The sequence below is a fragment of the Passer montanus genome, unplaced genomic scaffold (genome assembly GCF_014805655.1).
Source record: "Passer montanus isolate IOZ18808 unplaced genomic scaffold, ASM1480565v1 scaffold28, whole genome shotgun sequence".
Classification (NCBI taxonomy): domain Eukaryota; kingdom Metazoa; phylum Chordata; class Aves; order Passeriformes; family Passeridae; genus Passer; species Passer montanus.
The window spans coordinates 2,846,064-2,867,255 of NW_024367483.1; the positions used below are offsets into that span (position 1 = coordinate 2,846,064).

At 43.0% G+C, this 21,192-nt stretch overlaps 1 protein-coding gene across 2 annotated transcripts in view; it reads left to right on the forward strand.

Annotated features, from left to right (window-relative positions):
* The window catches only part of PTGFRN (prostaglandin F2 receptor inhibitor), a 66,817-nt gene that overhangs the window by 19,677 nt on the left and 25,948 nt on the right, over nucleotides 1-21,192 (forward strand). For both annotated transcript variants that reach the window (XM_039713251.1, XM_039713250.1), the window contains exons 2-5: nucleotides 8,833-9,198; nucleotides 10,055-10,474; nucleotides 13,861-14,244; nucleotides 17,476-17,901. In XM_039713251.1, coding sequence (XP_039569185.1) covers nucleotides 8,833-9,198; nucleotides 10,055-10,474; nucleotides 13,861-14,244; nucleotides 17,476-17,901 — 1,596 coding nt within the window. The remainder of the gene's footprint in view (nucleotides 1-8,832; nucleotides 9,199-10,054; nucleotides 10,475-13,860; nucleotides 14,245-17,475; nucleotides 17,902-21,192) is intronic.

Genomic DNA, 21,192 nt, shown 5'->3' on the forward strand with positions numbered 1-21,192 from the left:
AGTGTTTCAGGATTTCCTTTCTAAAATACATATATATATTTATATGAATTACAGACTTCTGAAACACATGGATATTGCTATTCATGCAGCTTTTTCAAAAGTCTTTTGACAAATACTTTTTCTTAGCTTTCCAGCTTTATCAGCTCTGTTATGAGCTATGTCCTGTTAAGAGACATGTTGGTAAAAAACATAGTGGCTTATAATGTTTTAATGTGATCTTTCTAGGATTTAGATTTTTTTGTCTTGGATTTTCACTCAATGTATGATTTTTACTTAATGTAGATGCCGATTTAGAAATTATCTATTCCAATTGTTTACTCCAGTTAAATCTTCCAAGAGTTCAGTTTAATCCTAGTGGTGTGCTGCATTCCACACAGAGCAAAGAAAATGGTTTGTCTCTGCCCAGAGGAAATTACAGTATAGAACAAATGGATTTGGACTGCTCTGCTCAGTTCCAACTGCTTTGGGAAAGATTTAAGATAAGAGATAAGTGCAAGTTAATGATGTTGCAGAACAGCACTGATTTTAATTCTGTATATTCCAGTTTGGGGACTTTTAAAAAATACTGCTCTTGCTCAAGTTGGCATTAATAGTAGTGTTTTTTTAACCTGTGTCCTTCCTCCCCACTAAAGAAATGTGAAGATACTGTAGATACAGCATTTCTGGAAATATCTGCAGCCTGGTTTCCATCTATGCTCTTAAGCCTTGACTTGTGGGCTTTACTGCTTTGTCAACTGTTTTCTTTAGAATGCAACATATTGAACTTCTCCTCTGCAACACAAATTGCTTCTGAGGAAGAACAACAGAAAATCACCTGTCTTGTGTGGCAGTCTAAACACCACTTCCAGAATCCCTGGACTTTTTGGGTCAGATGTCTCCAGGTAACCTAAATGGGCTGCTCTGTCAGAGTAGGATAAAAATGGAGATCTGTGAGACAACTTGGAGGACACTAAATGAAGGCCATTAGCAGGGGCAGGTTTGTCAGGTGAGACCCAGGAATAAGTGGCATGTTAATTCTGGCATTTCGTGGTTTTTTTTTTTCCTATCCCCTTTCTTTTTCCGCTCCCAGATGCATTTTAGGGACTTGTCAGAAGCAGTTCTTAGATACAGCTTTTTATCTTTAACTGTCAGTCAGTGATAGGGAAGGGAATAGAGATTATATGTGATGGAATTGTTTGACATCCAGGGAATCTAAAGCATGGTCTTTAGTGTTATCTTTGCCTGCTAGGTGATTTGGTGGTGGTTTTTTTTGTGTTGGTTTCTTTTTTGTTTTGTTTTTTGGACGGGTGGTACCTCAAGTTCTCTGCCTGCCAAGAGCTGCTCTGTTTTACAAGATAGCCTCTTGTTTTGCAACCTCTGTGAAGGTTTGTATGGCTTCTCCTTTCCCTTCTGCCTGCCATATGCCTTGGTCTACTTTCCAGTAGCAAACCTCTCCCCATGGCCAGGAATCAGTGGTGTACAGAGATATGTGCTGCCTGCAGCCAGTGGTAGTGTTCTAAACTCTACCTGCACGTGAAACCTGGCTTCTGCCTTACAGCTTCCACTGCATTTTACTGGTCTCTTCTCCTTGTACTGTGGCATGAGTGATCCACAGAAGCACTTGCAGGAAGTTTCTGTAGCTTGTTTTGGCACAGGACTGAGGTGGGTGATGTGCTCTAGTGAAAGATGCCAGTCAGCCTTGTCTTCAAAAGAGAGGAACTGTACAGGTGACCAGTGCTTCATTCCCAAAAGTCTGACATGGCAGGAGAGGCAATGCTGCCTGTTGCAGCTGCCTTGGGAGAGAGACAGAAGGTGGCTTTCATTTTTGTGAGATGGTTCGGTGATATTTTTCCAAAATGAATCTTCTTGGGCAGTGATCAGATGAACTGTTGATTATGTGCAGTGTAATTGATATGGTGAAGTGTTGTTCTCTTACTGTCCCTCGTTTTTTGGACAGTAAGATCTGACTGCTGGCAGGGCTGGAACTTGTTTGCTGTGGAGAAAGGCTGAGAGAACTGGGGATGTTAAATCTGGAGAAGACTCCAGGGAGATCATCTTGTGGCCTTTCAGTTCTTAAAGGGGGCTTGTAAGAAAGGTGGAGAGAGACATTTGACCAAGGCATGTAGTGACAGGACAAGGGATAATAGCTTTAAACTGAAAGAGGGCAGGTTTTGATTGGGTATTAAGAAGAATTCTTTATCATGAGGGTGGAAAGACACTGGAACAGGTTTCCCAAAAAAGCTGTGGATGCCTCATTATTTTGATGGTTCAAGGTCAGGTTGGCTGAAACGTTCAGCACCTTGTTCTAGTGCAACATGCCCGTGGCAGGATGTTGGAACTAGATGATCTTTGAAAGTCAATTCCAACCCAAGCCGTTCTGTGATAACTGAGAACTGTGCCCTAGTGAAAACCTTATGGTTTGTTCAGGTACTTCTGTAATCCCATGCCTTGGTGGAGTGGGTGAGGGGATGAGTGGTGAAGAAAGCAGGTTCTTCCTGTGCTGCAAACATAACACTCATGTGCTTTCACGTGGATCTTAGTCCACATGGTGTACATGGAGTTCAGCTGGGAAGGTACTTGCTTTTTCACCCTGTGCTGGAGATGTGGCTTTTCTGAGATCTCAGATGGTATGGAGATAAGAGCAATCCAGCAGCCTTGCAGTTTGATAGCTTTTCTGAGGCTCCACTTAAGATGCAGTATGCGTTTCTTCATCCTGATAGAGATAATGGGTTTTAAGCAATTACACCCAGGCTAATTCCTTTTGATAAGAGCTCTACATTATCTAAAAAAAGAATCCTAGCCGCCTGGGAAGGAACAATGTAAATGTCTCTCTCACGGACTCTTTCATTTGCTCTTCTCTGAAATCTTCAGATGTTAGGCTGCAGATCTTTCAAGCCATAAAAATCTGTCAGGCTTTTTTTAGGTAAGGGAGTATCACAGTCAGAGAGGTGTGACACAACTGTTTTCTTACAAGGTATGGAGGGAGCCCTGTGTGCCTCAGATGATCCCAGGCTACTGTGGTGATTACAGCTTTGGCATAAACAATCAAGTTTGGTCTCTTTTAAAGGAGCCCCTTGTTTCTTCCCTGTGAGGGCTGGCAGGTTGTAAAGTCTGGGTTGCTTCTGCTGGTTAAGACAATCTGAGTTTGGTAATTTGGAAAGAGTAGGAATAGTCTACCACATAATTTAGCATACATCCCAATCCCTGCTGTGGGTGTGTCTGCACTGAAAAGAAGGGTACAATGATGTTCATGTGCTTAGCAGGGATGGAAAGGGATCTCACTTACTTAGTTTTGGTTTTTTCCTTCTCTTTTTAAGACTAATATGGAAATTTTGATCGTTAGCTGCCTTTCTGGTTCTTCTAGAACTTTCCTTTTCTGCTTAATCACTGACTTTTCCTCTCAGAGTACACAGTGTAGCATAGAAAATGTAATTGACTGCATTTAAAAAGTGGAGGAAATACAAAAGTAAAATGTTTCTTTAAATGTGCCTCTTCTAGGAAAATTGTATTATTTATATATTAAAAAAAGAGTTGCTGTAACAGTATTGAAAGATTTTCAAACATTGGGGGTGTGTTTGGTATAACTTGTTCTTTCTCTCCCAGATAGTCACTGATGAATTCTTGATGTGTAGCTGCCTGATTATAATTGAAGCTGGGAGGATAGGCAAGGGGAATAGGGGCAGATTGGAGATAAGGATTATAATCTCCTGTGCTGATATGCTTTGGCTCTCATTCCCAAGAGGAGAGCCTGTGAATGTGTGGCATGCTACCTGTCCCTTCACCTGCCTGCTTGCTAGGGAAAATTGCTGAATGCTTTCCATCAGGAGCCTGATAATTTCTTTTTTGAAAATGGATGAAGAGTATTTGAGTGGACAAGATTCTGGTGGGATAAAAAAAAAAATAAGCAAAAATAACTTTTTTTCTTCAATTTGGAAAATGGCTTTACACATCACAAACACTGTAGTTAGGCAGTTCAGTACAGAAGTAAGAGGTTTTTTTTGTGATTTTGCTAGAAATAGCTTTAATGGTAGGGATGCATTGCTCGCACTCCAGTGTGGCACAAGAAGGGTTGCCCCTGCTCAGCCCACTCCCACAGTGCTGCAGCAAGTGTTGCTTCGACTGGAAATAGATGGAAAAGTTCAGGGAGGGAGGATTATTACCACCATTTGCAAAGTTGGCTGCAGTATTTTTTTTCCTGTCATAAACTGTTGTGAATTTGAAAGGGCTGCTGGGTATTTCCTTCCCAGACATGGTAATGTTCAGTTGGCAAATGAAACAACCTTTTGTTCGGAAAGCTCTTTTGAGATGAAAGGCGTCAGCAAAGTTGTCGCTGTGTCTCCTGTGACTGCCTTGGTTGAGGAGCTGGACTGTGTGTTCTAAGTCTTTCTGATGCAGAGGCTCGAGTGCTTAGTCTGAGCCAATTTACTCATTCGTTAGCTCTTACTTTTTTGACTTTAATTGGCTTCCTACTGCATGTCAGATTGCATTTTCCTTCAGCTGGCGGATGTGGAGGCGACCTCCTTCTCTGGGCTGCTACGAGAACATGTTTTCTTATTAGAGAGAGCTGTCTAGTGCAGGCTGGAGGAAGCACCTTGTGAAAGAGAGTGCTGAAGCACAAGTGTGTTCTTTAGAATACCTTCTCACGCTTGTGGATGACTCCACAGGTTACTTTTCATCTTGTTCTTTCATAAGTGATACGAAGATGCAAAATCTATATGAAAATAAAGCTCCTAGAAGGCTTTCCACATGTCCCCAATGCAAAGGGACATCCTTAACCAGCCCTTTCCTTGAGGAGTTTTGTAGCTTGTTGAGAGTTTAAACAGACTACCTGTTGTGTAGGTCCTGCATAATTTTGCTGCCTGTTTTCTTGGTTATCGTAAAAATGACAGGTTACTATTTATACTTGGATTAACTTCACAACCCATCTATTCAATCATCTGCTTTTCTTGTTCTCCATATTGGAAGGATTTCATTTAATGCCAGCAATGTAGCAATGTGATGGTGCATCTGGGTGGTGGGTCAAATTTATATACCATTGCTAGGGAAAAAAATACTAGCTCAAAGCTGCCTTGGCTTGTCTGAGCTGTCTTGCCCCGTCTTACTAACATGGCAGACCCCAGTGTAATATTATTCTACCTTGAGCCAACTTTGTCCATGTTTCTGGTGAAGTATTTCATGCATTCCCGTGGGAGAATCCTCTAATCAAGTGCTTGACAAATGTGGTTATTTTACATTTGTGTGTTTCTGGCCCAGCCCTGCAAAAGGACCAGTGTTGCCTGGTGGTGCTGTCACCTGTTTCAGGAACCCAAGGAATATATCCCATGCCTTGTGTTTGTGTGCTGTCCTCCTTACAGAGGCTCCATTACCTTTTGTTTTGGAAAACAGTTCCTTCCAGTTTCATCTGGTGGTGTGGTAACTCAATAAAAATAAAATTTTGTATTTAACAGTTAACCTTGGGCTTAGGAAAATTTGATGTCCAACACTAACTCAGATCCAGTTATTGAGTTCTCACTAAATACACATCTTTGGTAGGATCAGTGATACTGAGAAATACAGAATTGTCAAAGTTCTGTTGTTTTCTGTCACTAGTGTATACATTGTTTTGTCCTCCTCCATCTGTTTCTGTAGTTAAATGGGATTCAGATGAATTCATTAAGAACCTGTCACCTTATATTAGCAATTAAATATATTGGGTGTCATGAAAAATAAATGTTTCCAACAAATTTACATAGTTTTAAGCTCTTGTATCATGATTGCTCTGGGAAGGTGAGGGGGTGTGTGCAACTAACACAGGGCTCTGGAAGAATAAAATATTTGCAAAAGCTCCTCGCTTGTCTGCCAGAGTAATATGGAGCTCACCTTTTGCCAAGATTGATGTCTGTAGCTACTTCTGCCACAGTTGCACGAAATGTTAATCCCTAATGCAAGGCAAAGGACATCTTGTTTAGTCTCTAGGGACAGCCTTGCTGCAGGACCAAAGGCAGAACCTTGAATTCATAGCCTGCTGGGTGACTTAGAAATGCAGCTTACCCTTGGAGTGCCTGCCCTGTGCACACTCCTCCTCACTTGTGGGGAGGGCAGAGCAGCTGCTCTGCAGGAAGTTCTCAGTCTCTTATTTGGTGATGTTGCCTCTGCTCCTGCCTTACCAGAATCCTGATTTATCTTAGCAATAACAAATATTATTATTTGAAAAGTATAAAATTCTGTTACACCTCATCCCTCTTTTCTCCTGCAGTCTGTTCCACTGCCTTCCTTCCAGCCCTGGGTTAAGCAGGAATTGCTTGTGGGATTGTGGTGTGGGGAGGGGGATAGTCATGGCTTTACACATCTGGTGAGGACTCCCTGTGCTCCTATCTTTCACTTTGGTTTGCCTTTTTGTAGGAAGGTGCTAATCACCCCCTACCTTCATTTAGTGTCAAAGGGTCTTTAATGACCTTGGAAGGAGAGAAACTGAGCTGTCGGTGCTAATCTCAAACACAAATGTGCAGCCCTTGCCACATTAGTCATGCCTTTGTCACCTCTAGATTGGATTAGCACAGTGCACGGTATGTGGGTCTACAGCTGAGGACACATGCAGAACAGTGTTGTCTGCTTGTTTTAGTGTCACCAGAGAGTATTTTCTAGAGAGATGTCAGTGCTTGAAGAGTGCCCTCAGTCAGGATCCTGAGCTGACTTCTCACAGTGGTTTGCTGGAAGCTGGTTTGACTGCCAGGCTTTAAAGCTTACCTGCTGCTGTTACCGCTTTCTGTAAGAGGATAAGTTGAGGGATTGAATGCAACTTAAAACTTTGTGAGGAAATCTGTCAGAGTCCTGTAGCTTGCTTTATTTTTTGTTGATTGTTTTTCTGTATGGATGATTTTATGATTTTACCATGGTGCTTGGGTTAGGAGATGTGTCCTTGAAGACATCTGTGGAACAGTACATTGTCAGAGGAGGTTTTCCTCTCCAATGCACATGTGAATGGTGCCCAGCTTCCTTATTAGGACTAGTCAATCACTTGATCAGATATATAATAACAGTCTTCTGGGAGGGATAGAAGGGGTAGGAGATTAACCCCAGTCTGCATTACAAATAAGTTTAATGAAGTACTAATGTTGAATACGGAAGGTCATGGCAGTGAGGAAATTGGACTGTTATGACAGAGCCTGTACACGTGAACAGCTTGCAAAGTAAAGAACATGGTAAGAGTTCTGAACTGGGGAGGTAAAGGCAGTTTTAGTTCTTGGTTCAACTGTTTGCTGAACTGTAACTGCAAATAAAATTGTGCTTTTTCTCTTGCAGTTATGCTCAGTGTGTACAGCTGCTTGTGTAGTTTTTAAATGCCCACAGAAATCTTATTCTTTAACACATCCTTCTCCACACTGCTCTGGAGTAGGCAAGGTGTACATTATTATTAGCAGATTCCCCAGTGGGGAGTTTCTGTTCACAAGACTCTTGCCCACACTTGGACACCCATTGGCATGATGCACCTAAGCCAGCAAGTGGAGTCCTAATCTACAGCAAGAAGATGTGCACAGTGATAGAAGGAAAAAGCTCAGTAAATATATTGGTATTCATGTCACTAGCTGGTGGCTTTTCCAATGGACTTGGTGAATTGTGGCAGATGTGGAATGCTGTACTTTGTGTGTTGGGAGTTGTTTGTTTAAATTTGTCCGTTCCTTTGCAGTATCTCAGATCAATTTTTTGGTCCAATTGCTTTTGTTGTTGTTAGATGTCTTCTTGGTTTTATCAAGATCTGTCTTTCAGTGTTCTGGCTTCTCTTCTACCTGGCTGTTAAAATATTTTGCTATGGATATGGAGGTGGTGGGATGCAGTAAGCTGTTCATGTTTGGAGGCTGAGTTTAGGTAGTACTCATCTCTTAAGAGATTTCTCTGGTTGGAACTATGAATCAAAGCAGTTTGCTCTTTGGAGAAGTAAGGACCTGCCAAAATCCATGTGCAACTGCCGGGGTTTTCTCTGGACTACAGAGCCAAATCAACCAGAAGAGTCTCTTGCTGTGTCTCTGCCAGGTCCTCTGGCTTATTTAAGTGGTTCACACTTCTGCCTGGAGCATAACATTCTGCTTTGCCAGCTTCTGCAGAAAACTGCTGTTGTCCTTTCCTTCTGGTGAGACGGTCCCAGAAAACGCAGTCTGAGCACTGTGCGTTCCTCTGCTTTGGGGTGAGCCTGCTCTGCTCACACTCCCAGGTTCTGGGCCTTCCCCAAAGAGCAAGCTTGTGGTTGCAGGAATCCACTCAAGCAAACTGTGTTAGTTGTTATCAGTTCTTCCTTTTAAATCAGTTTGGAGGGCAAGGAATCTCACCTGTGTTTGAGAAGCCATAACCCTTTAGGGCAGCTATGACTATACTAATTTCTGGAGAACGTCAGCTTAAAATTCTCATGGCCCTCAGTCTAGGGGAGAATTAATTTCCTGCTTCAGACTCTCTAGTAGTATCCGCAGAAGTCTTATAAAAATTCCTGATTAGATTATGCCCTCATTGTAGTTATGAAAACAGTTATTAATGTTGTTTAAACGTCCTACGTAGCACTTGCCTTGTAGTAGAGAAACTGTTATCCATTACATCTATGGCTAATTCTCTTTTTTTTTTTCTTCTTTACAGTTTTCTCTCAGTGAGTATTTTGTTACCTCATGTGGCATTATATAAGCAGCAAAAAAAAAGATTGCCCCCACTAAAAATTGTGTGTTTAGAGGCTTCTGCTTCAGTGAGATGAAATGTCAATGGGAAATATTGCTCTTACTAGCTCTTGCTTCCTGCAGAGTGGGATGCCTGACCTTGGCATGTTTAATTTTTGGTGTTTTCCTGGTTGAAGGCTGTCCTTAACTGTGCACTGTTCTTCACTCTCCTGCCTAGCTTTCTGCAGAGGGCGCATTGTGAGAGTGCCCAAAGGTCCCCTCATTCGGGTGGTGGGCACGGAGGTGGCGATCCCGTGCAGCGTGAGTGACTATGATGGACCCAGTGAGCAGAACTTTGACTGGGAGTTCTCCCGGGACACTGACTTCGTGCGGATAGTGAGTACCTGGGATTCTACCTTCACCTCTGAGGAGTACCAAAAACGCGTGGGCCGCGGGGATATCAAACTGAGACGGAGCAGCAACGATGCTGTGGAACTTGTGATTAGGAACATCCAGCCAGCTGACCAAGGGAGATACAAATGTTCCACGCCCAGCACTGATGCCACCGTTCAGGGAAATTATGATGCAGAGGTCCAAGTGAAAGGTATTTCTGAAGAGTGAGGTGTGCTTTAAATTTGTTTTTGATATTGATTATAGATGTACCCTTAAGAATGTTGATTTTCTGTCGTTTATGATCATTGTGATTTTTAATTTCTTTTCTTCTTCTTCTTATTCTTTACTTCTCCTAAAGCCAGAATTTAAAATTGGGAAATATGATAGCAAAGGCAAGTGAGGTGAAGAAGTGAAGAGAGGCTGTTTACTATAAACACCACTTTTCTTTTTTTCTGTCTAGTAAATATGTAAATAAAACACTAAGTGGTGGGTTTTCTGAAGATGTCTGCAAATATTTCATGCCCCTAATCCTCTTGGTAGAGAAGCTATGTTCAGGTAAAAACCACAGGCTGCCTTCTCTCTCAGTTTTAGTGTCATTTAGGGATCTTTCTGTATGAAGGAGGTAATCTTCCTTGGCTCCTTTATAGCATGTTGATACTACTGGTCTTGTCCTAGCTTTGCTCTGTCACTTAGCATTTTTCAGTATTAAATTTGGACACTATTTCTTTTCCCATATCTTATTTTTCACTCACATGAATATCAAGATTAGTTTTGTATGGGAATAGTTAAAATGATGATGTTTGGATGAGAAACTAAAGTGACTGGCAGGATAAATTAATTCTTGTCTTGGCTTGTTTAAAGCAGAGCACTTCCTTTAGTGCTTTTTCAGCTGAATTTCCTTCTTCCTGGAATATATTCATGTGTGGGAGAAGGAATGATTGGCAAGGTGTTGCTCTGTGGTGGTTTTATTGCCTCACATCTGAACAGCTCACTGTGGGTGTTCTCTACTTGATTTTTTGATCTGTTTTATGATGCTTGTATCGTTTGGGTTTTTTTTCCCCCAATAGTGATTTCCGACGGCTTGTCCGTGAGTGGTTCCAAAGCTCGTTCCTCGACGTCCCTTCGGCTGTCTGAGGGCGACTCCTTCAAGCTGCGCTGCTCGGCGACCACCACCTCCCCGGAGCACACTCACCTGCACGTGACCTGGCAGGTCAAGAGTGGTTCCTCCTGGCGGGACATCCTCTCTTTGACTCACGAGGGCAAGTTCCAGCCGGGCCCCGGCTACGAGGAGCGCTACCGCAGCGGGGACATCCGCCTGGACACGGGAGCCAACGACACGTACCGGCTGTCCGTGTCCCAGGCTTCCTCCGCGGACGGCGGGTCCTACCGCTGCCTCGTCAGCGAGTGGGTGAGAGGGGCCGATGGCTCATGGCAGAAGATCCAGGAGAAGAGCGTGGAGATCGCCACCGTGTCCATCCAGAGGACCGGTGAGTGCTCCCGGTGCGCTGCGGTCACGGCGCTGGGCTGTCCACAGGCTCTGGTGCTTTGGGGTCAGCTGAACGAAGCGAGGGTGCATTCCAGCAGAACCTGGAGTGCTGTTTGGATAGCTGGCCTGTTTACATCCACAACGTAATTTTTCTAGCTTTATTTTGGAGAAAAGGGGGTTGGTGGCATGGAAGGATGTCACAGTGATATTTTCTGAAAAATCCCTTTGCCAGGATTTCTTCTCCTGGGAAGCTGAGAAGCCTCAGAGAGTAATGTAAACAACAATTATTTGATTCACTTCTCCCTGTTTTGCTGCTTTGGAATGTGGTCTGGACATTGTTTACCAACAGGTGCATGTTTGATTCATTCCATGTGAATTGTGTTTTCTTAATGTCAAATCACAGCCAGCAGTGTCAGACTCTGAGAAGTCAGTCATGGGTTTTTATTATTCATTCTTGTTAAGCCTTATGATGTATCCTTTCTCTATAGTTTAGTATAGTTTTAGTATAGCATTATTTTAATATAATATCATAATATAATAAATCAGCCTTCTGAGGACATGGAGTCAAATTCATCTCTTTCCTCATCCTGGGACCCTCACAAACACCACAGAAGGATTGCCTGGAACCTCTTAGATGCCTAGACGCAGGTTTTATCTCGTCTTTTAATCACTTTAGAGGACTCATGGTTTTTATATTTCTGAAATAAACATTATCTTTAACACCTGGTCCCCCAAAGGCTTCTCTCTGCTCTCTTATTAACACAGGGTTCCATAGCACTAAACAACTGCACTTCCCCTGTGAAAGTGGTTTGTGATTCAGTAGATGTGGAGCTTTTCTGTATGCATCTATGCACCAGATATATGTGTAGCTTTTCTGTATGCTGTTTATTAAAATTGTGTGGAAAGATCAAGAGAAAGGAGGAAAGCAGTGATAATTTAACAGGGCAAATTACCCAACGATTTTTATCACTGGTCTGATTGCTCTGCTCTGTTGGCAGGGGTCTAGGACAGTAATGGTTCTGTTAAACACATCATTGCATGCTTGGCTAAGGAGACAAAAATACATGCAGTGCTGTGCTGAGGATATCCAGATATCCCTGCCCATACAGATTCCAGGACTAGATGCACTAAGCACTTGATTGCATTAGCATTATCACTGCTGGTTGGAGGAGGGAGAGAGGGAGTGGAGTGAGTGATGTACCTTATCACTCAGTAGGTGGAAAAACAGGCAGTGATGGTCCTTCAGAAATAAGAGATTATCACAGTATTTTAGAACTGTTCAGACAGGAAGGGTATCTTTTAATTTTTGTAATCCTTTAATCACTATAGGGAGAACCCAAAAGTCTGGGGTTTTTTTTTTGGTTGGCTCATTTGGATGTAGTTTTAGTGTCTTGGTGGTACTTAGCCTGTGAAATTTTACAGGATCAATCTGCCCCCTCTTTTTCAGGGTGTCTTTTGCACAGCTAAGTTTGCAGGTGTTCTCTGCTGACACGGGACTTGGCTAATTAAGAGCTGTAATACTCGATTTTGTCACACTTTTGCAGTGTTTGGTTTAAGTAGGTGGGGTTTAATCACTGGCTGAAAACAGCATGAGGCTGGCCAAGACCAGCAGTGGTACAGTTTTTTGGTGTGGTTTGGTTGTGTGGTTTGTTTCTTGTGGGGGATTTTGTTTGTTTTTCTTTGGGTTTTTCACCTTCATTTTAAACTCAGTCATTAGCAGCACTGTCACTTTATCAGGGGCATGAAGGCTTTTTTAAAGTTATGCTAAAGGGGATAGATTATTCTCCACCAAAATGCTGTATACACATCCTATAGAAGAGCATCTTGTGCTGACATCTGAAATCTCTGCACTTGCATGCTAAAAGAACTTGAGATGTAAATGGTTCTGTGCCTATGGGTAAACTCTCTTCAAGTCCCTCTATGTGCATATATTGCCAGATTGTGAATGCCCATCACTTTCATGAAGACAGAAATGTTGCTTGGAGAATTGCTGCTCTTAACCTTGCAGATGAGTCTTAGTTTGTATTCTGGTATTAGTCTGTTAAATTAGCTAGGCTTTCCTACTGTTTTTAATCTCATGATAAGACAGTGAGGCAAGTCCCAGTGAGAGATTCATCTGGACTTGGTTTCAGCCCTCAGGTGGGGCCTGCTACCCTCTGTCCAGTTTGACTGCTCTGCGTTATCAGGTGGTGAGGGGTGAGAATGAGCCTTGCTTGGTTTTACTGGCAATAGTTCTGACTACTCAGTTTGGCTCTAGCCTTCATGTGTTGTGTCTCATTCCAGATGACAGTCCAAGGAAGTTTATGCAGATGGGGAACTACTATGTAGTAGAACATGGTTTTACATACAAGTCACTAATCTTAGCAGAGACACAGCTGCTGGCTTAAAGCAGGTATCTCTATTCCTGCTTGTGCTGAGAAGAGCCACTGCTGTAGCAGCCTTGTCCACTGGCCTCAGTGGAGACTTTAAGAGCAGCTGCATTACACACTGTAAGAATGTGAAAATATACACACTGTGGGAATGGTGCTGCACTGAGACCCAGATCTAATCTTCAGGCAGTGTAGAACAAGTGAACGAGCAAGTGAAGACATGTGATAGCCTGGTCTTGACACTGTGCTTCCATGGTTTTCTTTTTAATATTCTATATCTAGTCCTGTTTGAATGCTGGCTATAGCCATATGTGATATGTATATTAAAAATATTCACAGGCCAGTGGTTGCTAAGTGTGTTTGGAGTGACTGTTGGTGTTGCTTTGAAGTCCCCAGTGTGTGTTGTTCTGAGCAGTAAGCGGAGAATCAGCAATATAGGCAGTTACTGCTGCCTTCTGTTTGCTTCCATTTAATGTTTTTGCAGCACACCTGAGGTCAGTCAGGACTCCAATATGTGGCCATGGCTGCTTGTCATCTAAATCTGCCCTGTTTGAGGAGCTCAAAAATGTCAGCAGGAGGCATGTTGAGCTCCAATGTAGTTCCTAGTGATTTCTGCAGATACTTGGTCTTCTGAGGCATAGTCCCAAAAATTTTGACGTTCCTGTGAGACTGAAAAATTCTGTACACATTTTCCTGCTGTGCGAAGGTGATGTGTAGTCTGTGCATGAGACAAAGCCTTCATGGACCAGTTGCTGTTGGGTTATAAAAATGCTGTTCTCCCTCCCTTTCTCCCCTCTGCCCTCATCACACATCCCTTGCTTGACTGATAATGTGTATTGCCCTTGTAATAGATCACTCAGCTCAATATCCAATAGGCATTTGAAGGTTGGGCTACTGAGCCTGTTCAGAAGCTCCTGTTATAGAATGTGAAGTCCTGGATAACTTAGAATGAACTATGTTTATTAAAGTAACAAATAAAAAAAAAATTTGTTTGAATTTTTGTGTCTCTCTTTCCAAGCTCTAGATGTGGTCATCTCAACCAGCAATGTGTCTGTGACCGAAAGAGACTCCCTGGATCTTACATGCAACATCACAACAGACAGAAGTGGTATTTTCCAAGCAGAGGTGATGTGGTATTTTTCTGCATCACCTGATGACACCTTGTCAGATGCTCAGCTCTTGCTGAGCATGGACCACAATTCTGTTGTCAGTGATTCAACCCTCATCAGCCTCAGCCATGTGGACAGGAACTCCTATCGCCTCTTGGTGCGTGATGTGGATGTGGAGGACTCTGGCTACTACTTCTGTGAAGCTGCAATCTGGGTGCCACTGCACAATGGGAGCTGGCATAAGGTGGTGGAGAGGACCTCTGCACCAGTCAGTGTGGTGGTGACAGCACTGGGTGAGTGATTGTGCTGTCAGACTTCATGGGTAACGTATCCCTCAGTGCTTGGCCCTGTCGGAAAAGGGGGAGTACCTTGCAGAATCTCTTCTGCACAAATGTTTCTCTTGTTTGCATCTATTATCTATATGTAGGGATCTCTCTCACATATATTTCTCTTTATGCAAATATCCTTAGAAGTAAAGATACCTGGGAGAATTACTAAAAATGAAACTCCAGTAAAACTTCTTAAAAAGCCTATTGTTTTACAGATAGGTGTAGATATGTCAGCCTACCCAATCTGTTCTCTAATTTATTCTTGAGGAGATAATAGCTCCAATTTAGTGGCAGTGAAACTCAGGATGTTGTTGCAGAATGGTGTAGGTGAGGTATGCGCACCTGCTAAATTGCACAAGGTATTGGTGGTATTGGAAGCATGAATGAAGCTGGGTGTGAACTGGCAGAGCTGTAGTGCTTGGTGCCTGTTCCCAGCTCTGACTGGAGGCAAGCATCCAGGCCCAAACCCTTTCAATGTACCCTTTCAGATCTTCTTGTCATGAGAAACTGGTGGTACTACCCAGTTACAAAGGCAGAGCTCCTCCAACATGAAAGTGCTGAATGAGGCTAGCATATAGAGAGCCTGTTTTTCAGCAATAAATAGCTGTGCCATAAGGTTAAATCCCATCAACAATGACTTTAAATGTTGCATTTTAGCATTGTGCAGAGCAGCTGAGCCGTGGCCGTCTCCAAGTACACTTGTAATGTGTACTAAAGTGCACAAGTGATTAATGTCTTCATTTCCTGTCCTCATTCAGCCATTCACATTGCACATTTAACTTGTGAGTGTTCCTCCTTTCCCCACTTGTGTGCATGTGCAGTCATGCACGTGTGTTCATGTGTGTACAGATGCACTTGCACGCTCATGTGCTCCCTTGTCATGCCTGTACCTGTAGGGCTTCTCTTTACTCTTTCCATTCTAATTTAGCATTATTTGGGAACAGGAGAGAATAAAATCTGCTTTTCAGCAGATGCAGATGCTTGGTTGCTAGGGAGAGGGAAAGCAGAATAAATTTTCAGCGTTTGAGGTTTTCAACTGCATCCAGAATTCACCAACTCCTCCTTCTTAATGGAAGTTAAGAGCTCCTGGAGTATTAAGTCGTTGAATTGTCAGTGAGGCTGTTCTTTGACAGCTGACAGAGTGGAGGAATGAGGTTTATCCAGCCAGCCTTTTATTCTTTCTAAATCCTCTGTTTGAGTGTCTGTCAGGGTGAAGCGCCTATCTGGAGTGGTGCTATCAAAGAGAAACTCTCTTCTTAGGGTCCTTTTCCTGCTCACAAATAAAACAAACCACAAGTGATTTTCTGAGAACTTGGGATTCTTGTGGCTTTTTCTTTCTTGTGCTCCTGTCTAGAGAAGTGCATCTCCTTTTGTAGTCTTTGTTGCTGTGAAAATATTAGCTGGTCTTCAGTGCTTTCTTTTTGAGGGGAAGGCGTGGCAAAGGGAGAATTGTAAGAGAGTTGTAGAGTGTGAGCAATACATCATGAGGCCCTGGAGTAAACTACTCTTTTGTGAATGAGAAAGGAAGAGCAGTGTAGCTGTAGAATCTAAGGGGCCTTATACCAAAATTGGCATTTGGCCATCATTAATAATCTGTGCTTTGGTTCTACCAAAATTCTGTGCATTTTCTTTTTATTTTGTCTTGCCCTGAAAATGTGCAGAAATCTCCACATGCTCACTGGTAGTAGGTACCACAGATTTTGTAAGCAGTGCTTTTATGATTTTATGTTCCCTAGTGTCACAGAAGCTCCCCACCAGTATTACCAGATTCTCTGGGGTCTGGTGTGTGTTGCTGCCCTTGTTCTTGCTAGATGCAAGGACACTGGTGAGAGATCTTTTCTGCAGGCTGACATAGAAGCAGCCCAGCTTGTTTGCTAGAATTGTTTTTATCCTTTGCATCTCAAGTCCAAAAGTGCATATGCACACAGAGTTTCCACAGCAGTTCTATTAAGATGCTTTATTATCTTGGCTTGTTGGTGAGCTAAGCCCAAGTTTTAGCCTTGGATTGCCTTCTTTGTCCCAATTATAGCTTCAGTTAATTGTTTCTAGGAGGGCAAAATGCCAAGTAAAACATAAAGCAGGAAATAAATACGGAGTGCTGAATACAGTTAGGCTGTAAAAGCCGTGTGATGAGTATTGGCCGAACAGTTGGGAAGCAGGTCATTTTTCTGAATTATAGTAGACAGCAAGACAAAAATATTCTAATACTAGTAAATAAATATGTATTTCCTTTGTGGTGTGAGGTTCTTGCTGTAATCTTTTTCTTTTACTATCTCTGTAGTCTGAGAGAAAATAGTCATGCGACTCCCTTATCGCTTTTTAGGCTTTGGGCAGCCAGCTATTTCAGATTTAAATACAACAGCCCCATTCTTAACCCGTGAAACTCAGGCACTGATTTTCCAGCCTGAGATAGTCCAGCCTCACAGCTGCACAGCACATACTTCTCTATTCAGACTGTGAAGTTTTTTTCTGATCTACACATCTTCAGCTCTTATCCTACCTAGTATTTATTGACCTAGGTGGTATTTAAAATGCTGACCTCTGAAATGTACTGTGCTCAGCTCTTGGTGCTGCCTCTGGCGAGTGCCAGTGGTATTCTGTGTCACTTGGTTTGGGTGTCTGGGTGGGTGAACTTTTGGCTGGTTTTTATCATTCTTAAACTGTTGTAGAGACACAGTGGGATGGTTAAGTGTGGAAAAGAAGGCTTTTCAAGATGGGAGATGGCCTCTTATCCTGGAGAGATACCAGGAAAATGGGATGTCTCTGGTCAGTCCAAAGCTAGAGGATAACCAGTGTCCTACTGTAGGCTGCCCCAGGCATTTGACAGGTGCAAAAAGGGTCTGGCTGGGTTGAAATTGAACCCACAGATGGGTTCTTGGGGGCACACCTAAAGGAGGGAGTTATTTTGCTCAACAATATCTATTAGTCCTGATTTTTCTGAAATGGTCTGACTAGACCTATGAAATGGAGTGTCTTGTTTGGAAATGTGGATTTAGGGGTACCTGTTTCAGAGCAGTGCAAGTCTTGAGAACCAGATTCCAACTCCCAGAGTCTTGTAAGAAAAATGCATATTGTGGCACTTAGCTGGGGTGCTAAAACTGGATGTTAGAAGTTAGTGTATCTTTTAATGAAGTCTGACATTTTCTGCCTTCTTGCAGATCCTAACCTGTTTCTTCTGTGTTTCCTCTCCTGCAGAGCCAGACTATGATGTGTTCCTGAATGCCTCTAAAACACCCAAGTTTTCAGATGACCCCACAGAGCTCAACTGCAGGATCACAAACGTCCAGGACACCGAGGCGAACATCCGCTTCACCGTTTCCTGGTACTACAGGCAGCGCCTGCCCGGGGACGACGTGGTGGCAGAGGAGCTGCTGGCTTCGATGGATGCAGACTGGACTCTGCTGCCTGGGGACAGGGGCAGAGAGAGGATTCAGAATGGGGAAATCATCTTGTTGAAAAAGTCTGCTGACACCTTCAGTTTGAGAATCCAGTGGACTTCAGAGAGTGACAGAGGGGATTATTTCTGTGTTGTCTCGGCGTGGAGTAGGCACCGCAACAACAGCTGGGTGAAGAGCAAAGATGTGACTTCTGCATCTGTCAACGTTTTCTGGGCTACACAAGGTAGGAACTTCACACCTGGGTGGCTGAGAATAGGCTTGTCAGCCAGAAGGCCTGATAATGGGCTTTGGAAATGTGTTCTGTGTTGATGAAGGTTTAAAAGCACTGTCAACTTGTGTGAAGGCCTCCTATCTGTGGAGGGGAATAACTGCTTTACATCACTCCTTTATTTTACATTACTACTTTACGCCTTTTATGCAACAGTTTGGAGTGGAAGTGCAAAAGAAGAGACACCATCAAAGGAGAGATTCCATCGAGCTGCTGAGACTTCCAGGAGCTGGGCTGGAAGTGGCAGGGGTGGCATCCAGCTGCGTTGCTGTGGTCATTGCCCACTTTTGTGGCTTGGAGTATTGTGGTCTCTTTAGGGTGCATCTTTCTGCTAGCAGAAGGGTTGTACTGAGGTGAAAAGAGGAATGTCACTTTGTCTTCTCTGTCTGACAGTTTGGGAGTTGTGGTTTTATTTTTGTCTTCTATAAGCACATATTTAAAAGGCAGTTCTGAGGAAGTTCATGGGCATAGTACTACCAGAGTATCAAAAAATAAGTGGGTAGCCAAACAAAGTAATTTGGTGGTTTGCTTGGATCTTGACCTTTTTTTGGGAAAAGTGAACAAGCTCCAGTCAGTATTTAACTTTTTCTGGGGGCATTTTTAGAAGCTTAATAGTTACCTGATGTTGCATAGCTCTGGTTTAAAATGGGATCTGTGTTTCCTGGATGTGCTGTAGAGTGATACTGTTTTGGCTCAGAGTGAAGTCATGCAAGAGGGTCTGTTAGAGAGCATCAGAAAGGTTAGGATAACCTAGGATGCAATGTCTTTGTCAAAAATCTGTGGTTAGCTAAGCTGCACTTATCTTGATAGACTAGTTTAACAGTCTAGCTTAGGCATCCACAGGCAGAGAACTATATTCCAGAGACAAGCAATTTGAAATAATTTTGAAGTTGTTTAGGGATAATCACTGAACAGCAAATTGGAAATCTTCTGCTGTGACTCTGCTTCAGTGGAGAGAGAAGTGGTGGGCTGCTTGCTCAGTACTCCAAGCGTGTGGTCCAGGGAAAGGCTTGGGATTTTTTTTGTGTTTGTTCATTTGTAATATTTTTTACCCCTGAAGCTGACTTCTGCAGCAGGACTGAGAAGTCTCATTAATGCTGGATGTTGGTCACAATTAGTTCAGTGTTATGCCACAACACGGAGTGTGTGCATGTGCATGCCAGTGTAATGGATCGTCGCCTTCGGAGCAGCTACAGAGACCAGCTGGAGTTGAAAAGTCTCAGCCTGTGTTGACATTTCTGAGGGAAAACAAACCGTGACAGGTGTGAACATTCTCTTGTTTCTGGTTTTGTTCCAGAAACTCTGCTAATTTTGCAGCACAAATGTAAATGTTATAGTCCCTGTGCTGAGAAGTACGTTCTGTTGGCAGAGCTTGGGGTTGGGGGATTTATTATGTGAAAGTGAGCTCTCCTACACAACCTTCCCCTCCTGAAAAAGAATGTTGTATGTATATGAGGTAGGGAGGGCAAAATATAGGTTTGATTTCCCCTTCTCTTCCACCCATCAACTCCCCCTTCAGCAGTGCAGCCCCAGATGCCTCTCCCTGTGTGCCCTGTCCCCTGCCATATCCTATTCCTGTAAGCTCCAGACTCGGCTGCTGGGAGCCCAGTGCTGTAGCCAGCAGCTATGAAGGAGTTAATCTGCTGCTGCCTGTGCTCTCTGACTGTTGTTTTGACAAGTATCTCTGGTGATTTGAGTCCCTAACTGCTCCCAGTGCTTATAAAAGCCAGCAGCCAGGCTCCCACGTGTTTGCCTAAGGAGAGAACAGAAATTTCCCTCTTCCTTGCATAGCTTATGCCTATACAGAGACTTTTCTTCCATCTATTTCATTGCTTGCATCTTCTTTGTTGATTTTAGAGCACTGCTTTGGGGGAGGATGTTGGAGAAATCTCGCTTTGAAAACAATTGTTCTAAGTTCTTGAGAAAGGATAAATGGGTTTGTATTGTGTCTGTGGGTCTCTCAGCAAAGAGGGGTGTTCAGAGCCTTAATTCAAAATGTAAACATCATGTAAACATGTAAAAAACCCTTTTTTGTGCATTGTATAATAAGTTACGTGTTTGCCCATTTGAACTTGGGGTTTTATTGTCTCTGTTTTCTATTTTATTCTACAGGGGCCAATAATGCTCACACATCTTTCTGCTTACTCAGCTTTGCAAATGCAGCCAATTGCTATCATAGATCACCATTGTTTTTGACATAGTCTGCCTGATGTTTCTTCCCCTCTTCTACTTCTCCCCCTGCCAAGGTGACAAAGGCATCTCTGTCTCATCTCAGAAATTAAAAACATCAGTTGTATTACGTTTTGCTGATTTAGAGTATAAATTCCAGTCAGTGAAAAGGGGTGAAACCTTTTTTTACTAGCTCTGTAAATGCTTTTCAACCCAGAAAAAAGTTTGATATTCTAAAAGATAATTTTATTTATTTATTTGAATATGAGTTACATTTAGAACGCAGATACTGTTTGCATTAAAAAAAAAAAATCAATGCTTTTTTCCTAAACCAGTGTTGTCAGCTTTGGATCTGCATGGAGTACTTAGCAGAAGAAAACATTATCTTTTAATTGAAATTCCAAACCCCAAAGGTACTATTATTTGGGGTTTTGTTAATACTTCTTTCTTTAATTTACAAAATAATTATATTTAACATAATATTACTTGTCCTAAGCGTTTGCCTAGGCCCTCCCATCACACTTAATTGGGAGCAAGGGTGCCTTAATCTTTCAGACAGTCCTGCAAATAGAGAACAGATAATATTTCTGCCCCCTACTTTTCTTTATCATTGCTGATGTATCACAGGCACACAGGGCACAGAATCCCCATGGCACCATGCTGGAGTGTGCATGTGCCAGTTTGGCTGTAGGGACAGGAGTTCCTGCAGCCAGGTGTGTGTTCTGTGTTCAGGTGTAGGCTTTGGTGTGCCTGCTGTGCTTCCAGAGCTGCTGGGGCTGCAGTTGTACCTCGGGGTGTTGTACAGCCACCTCCTGCCATGGCAAAGCTGTCACTGCCTTAATGCCTGCTGCATTCCCTGCACTTGCAGCCTTGTCAGTGCACTGGGGGATGGAGGGACCTTTATGAGCACCAGGATTCTTGTCGGCAGCCTCAAGCAGCACCATGAGGCTCCAATATTGCTGTCAACCCTGGCCAGTGTGCTGCTTTTCCAGCTGCAGTCAAAGCAGTGCAGGGAAGGTGTTTGCTGTTTATTCTAAAGCCTCCTTGAGCTTGTAGCTGTTGGGCTTCTCTAGAAAT